This window comes from Arachis hypogaea, chromosome 10 (assembly GCF_003086295.3).
Source record: "Arachis hypogaea cultivar Tifrunner chromosome 10, arahy.Tifrunner.gnm2.J5K5, whole genome shotgun sequence".
NCBI lineage: Eukaryota > Viridiplantae > Streptophyta > Magnoliopsida > Fabales > Fabaceae > Arachis > Arachis hypogaea.
Genome location: NC_092045.1, coordinates 110,262,693 through 110,265,847, shown reverse-complemented (window position 1 = coordinate 110,265,847; position 3,155 = coordinate 110,262,693). Strand labels below are relative to the sequence as shown.

Below are 3,155 nucleotides of genomic sequence, written 5' to 3'. Positions count from 1 at the left end.
ACTAATTGAATGCTTATCACATTTTATTCAGCACATGATTGGCATTCGGTTCAGTGGTGTTGACCATTTCAGTTCACCTTATTGTTATGTGTTCAGTTGACTTCTTTTGCATGGAAAAATACTATTATTGATGATTGAATATTTTTGACATTTTATTCAGCATATGAATGTTGCTCGGTTAAGTGGAGTTGCTCATTTTGATTTACTTGATTGTTAGTGTGTTCAATTGAATCCTTGTGCATGTAGAAATATTTTTTTTTTGATAATTAAATGTTTATGATATTTTATTCAACACATGAATGATGTTCGATTCAGTGGAGTTGGCTATTTTGGTTCATTTTTGTTTTACACAATTCAAAACTCTTCCTCTTCACCTTCTACTGCTTCTCACCAGGGAGAGAAGGCGGAAAAAATAAAAGAATACATAAATAATAACAACAAAAGAACGACAATAAGAAGAAAATACATGAAAAAGAAGAAACGCGAAAAAAAAGGAGGAGAATGAGGAGGAGGAGGAATGCGAAAAAGAAGAAGAAGCTCCGTGCGTAAACGAACGTGAAAAGAAGGAGAAGAAAATGAAAAAAGCGCGTGACCTAAAATCACTTTAATAAACTTGGATGTTAAACTTGCTTGGATGTCAAAATAATTATATCTCTAGCAATTTTATAATATAACAATATAATAATTAAGAAAATTCTGTAGGAAAAAATTGATGAAACATATTTAATGTGTTGATTGGTTTCATTACTACTATATAAAAAATGTGATTTCTTGTACAAAATGAAGTTATATAATTTTAATTAATTAATTTAATTTTGTTGAAGACTAGTGCATCTAACTTATTGCAGATTTAATATGCTTTCCTTTGCTATATATTTTTGGTCTCATACTCTCATGTAATACCAAAAGATGTAAAAATATCGAAGCATGAAAAAAAGTAGAATAATGTTGTATCACTAAGGGTTTAATAAAACACACACTTAAGATACGAATATCCTCTTATAATAAATCCCAAACTAAAGGCACTATCAAAATGAGATAACATTAATTACAACTAAAATTAAACCATTCTTTATAAACCTTTGTATGTCATATAAGACGTAAATTCAAATCTCAAACTCAAACTGAACGGAAAATTGTACACATAATAGTAATAAACTAATCAAAATCAGTATACAAGAACACAGAATAAATATGAATTAGCATAAGACGAATGAAAATAATTATTCAAATCAAACTCCAGGCAGCTAACTGCTCTCATCAGCATGATCCATGCACATTTTGGTAGAGTAACTTTGTAGTTTAATTTGCACTATCATCAGCATGAGATTGGCTTTCACTTCTAGTAGGTGATGTTGCAAGATTCTGATGATTACTCATCACCATCATCATCTGATGGTGGTGGTTGATTTGCCTTGGATCCATTATTTCCATTGCTGCAGCAACATTATCATTATTATAATGCGAAAGAGAAGAAGGAGAAAAATATGACTGTGTTGTTGTCGCGGTGGTCGTCGCCGCGGCCGCCGCACGTTGAAGAGGAGAAGGAGAACAACACAATATTTGAGAAGCTCCTAAGTTTTGAAAGGGTAAATTTACAACATTAACCCCACCATGTAAATCTGTTTGGTTCACAAATCCAAGATTATTATTATTATTACTATTATTATTCCCCAATAATTGATGAGCAACATCATCATGAGAAGCTGATTGGTAAAAAGGATTACCAATTGATGATGGCATAGTGTTCAATAATCCCAAGAATGAAGGAGGATGATGATTATGGTTTATTGTTGTTGGTAATAAAAAAGTATTAGGCAAAACATGTGCACTAGTACTATTATTACTACTATCCTGCTCTTTATGATTAGATTTATTAGTAGGAAGAGAGGGATAACAAGCAAGGGTAAAATTGGAAGGAGGAATGGGAAGAGGGGGAAGGTCATCAATTTCATGCTTAGCAGCATTGAGTAACCAATCAACAACCTTGCTTGGTTGATTGAGCCCTAACCTGTCTTGAAGATCATAGAGGTTAATTGCTGTGGGAACTGAAAGCCTTACCCTTCTGTCTCTTAGCCCTCTTATTGTGCAAACCTTGCTGTGTCTGTCTTTTCCTCCCAACGCTCTTGATACCCGTACGATCCGCGGATCCTTCAATCTTAGCCATTGATGTGATGATGATGGTGATGGACCCTTACTAATTGCTTTTTCATCACTTCTTGTTGTTCTTGAAACCAGGCCAGCTGCAAGATCTGATGATGATGAATCTATCTCTTTCATTCTTCTTGCTTTCTAACTTTGACTACTGCTTCATCAAACTTGTTCTTGACTCTGAATTGATTTGCAGCTGGTTCCAACTCCATAGTACCTAGTTCAGGAAATTATGAAATTATTATTAGGCTTTGAGAAAAAAGAATATAATAATGATAATGATATTTATGTATGTAGTTTAATTTCAGTTGAAGAAATTAAAGAGACAAAATCAAAGTCAAAGCAATTAAATATGGGGCAAGGAAGGACTAATTATTAATATGTTGCTACTTCACATAACTAAACCCTAGCAAATAGAATATAATAAATTAAAGAAGAAGAAAATAGTAATACATGAACACTACAACCTAGTACCTACCACTGATAAATATCATGAACTACCATACAGATGTGCACCTTAATTTCTTTTTATATGCCAAATTGAATAAGAAGAGTGTGTGTGTGAAGAATGAGAGTTGAGTAGTTAATTAGGAAAAGGAAGGAAAGGAAGCTAGGGAAGAGATTCTGGAATGGAACCGACCACGGCGCACTGAAAGATAAAGCAATGGTGGATACATGGCCACGTGGCATATGACCCTATTGGTCAAATAAATTTGGTAGCTACTTCTTCATCATATCATTTATATATATATATATATATATATGTTGTTGTCATGGACATGGTTGATGATGATTTCCACATTAGGGCAGATATTTCCACACTTATTGTTAAAAGAAATTCTGTTAACCAATTAGTTACCACTTACCAGTGAAGGGACCATTATTTGTTACACATTTCAAAAAGCGGCTGGGCACACTGAATTTATCGACAACTACAAAACATTTTGTTACTCATGAAACACTTTCACATGGTGGGGGTGATATAATAGAATTGAAGCTCAGAC

General features: G+C 33.4%; 1 protein-coding gene across 3 annotated transcripts; it reads right to left on the bottom strand.

Moving 5' to 3' along the window:
* Positions 1-1,048: 1,048 nt before the first annotated feature.
* On the bottom strand, positions 1,049-2,891 carry LOC112716515 (uncharacterized). Of its 3 annotated transcripts, none has more exons than XM_025768435.3 (2): positions 2,792-2,891; positions 1,049-2,368 (listed from the first exon to the last, which is right to left on the bottom strand). In XM_025768435.3, exon 2 carries the CDS (start codon positions 2,278-2,280, stop codon positions 1,303-1,305), a length of 978 nt encoding a protein of 325 aa, XP_025624220.1. In that variant the 5' UTR covers positions 2,281-2,368; positions 2,792-2,891; the 3' UTR covers positions 1,049-1,302. The 3 variants fall into 3 exon arrangements, with proteins under 3 accessions (XP_025624220.1, XP_025624218.1, XP_025624219.1); XM_025768433.3 differs by having other exon boundaries at positions 2,630-2,881; XM_025768434.3 differs by having other exon boundaries at positions 2,668-2,881.
* Positions 2,892-3,155: the final 264 nt, after the last annotated feature.

Coding starts and splice junctions, on each gene's coding strand:
- LOC112716515 (XM_025768435.3), bottom strand. CDS start 2,280: ATGAAAGAGATAGATTCATCATCATCAGATCTTGCAGCTGGCCTGGTT.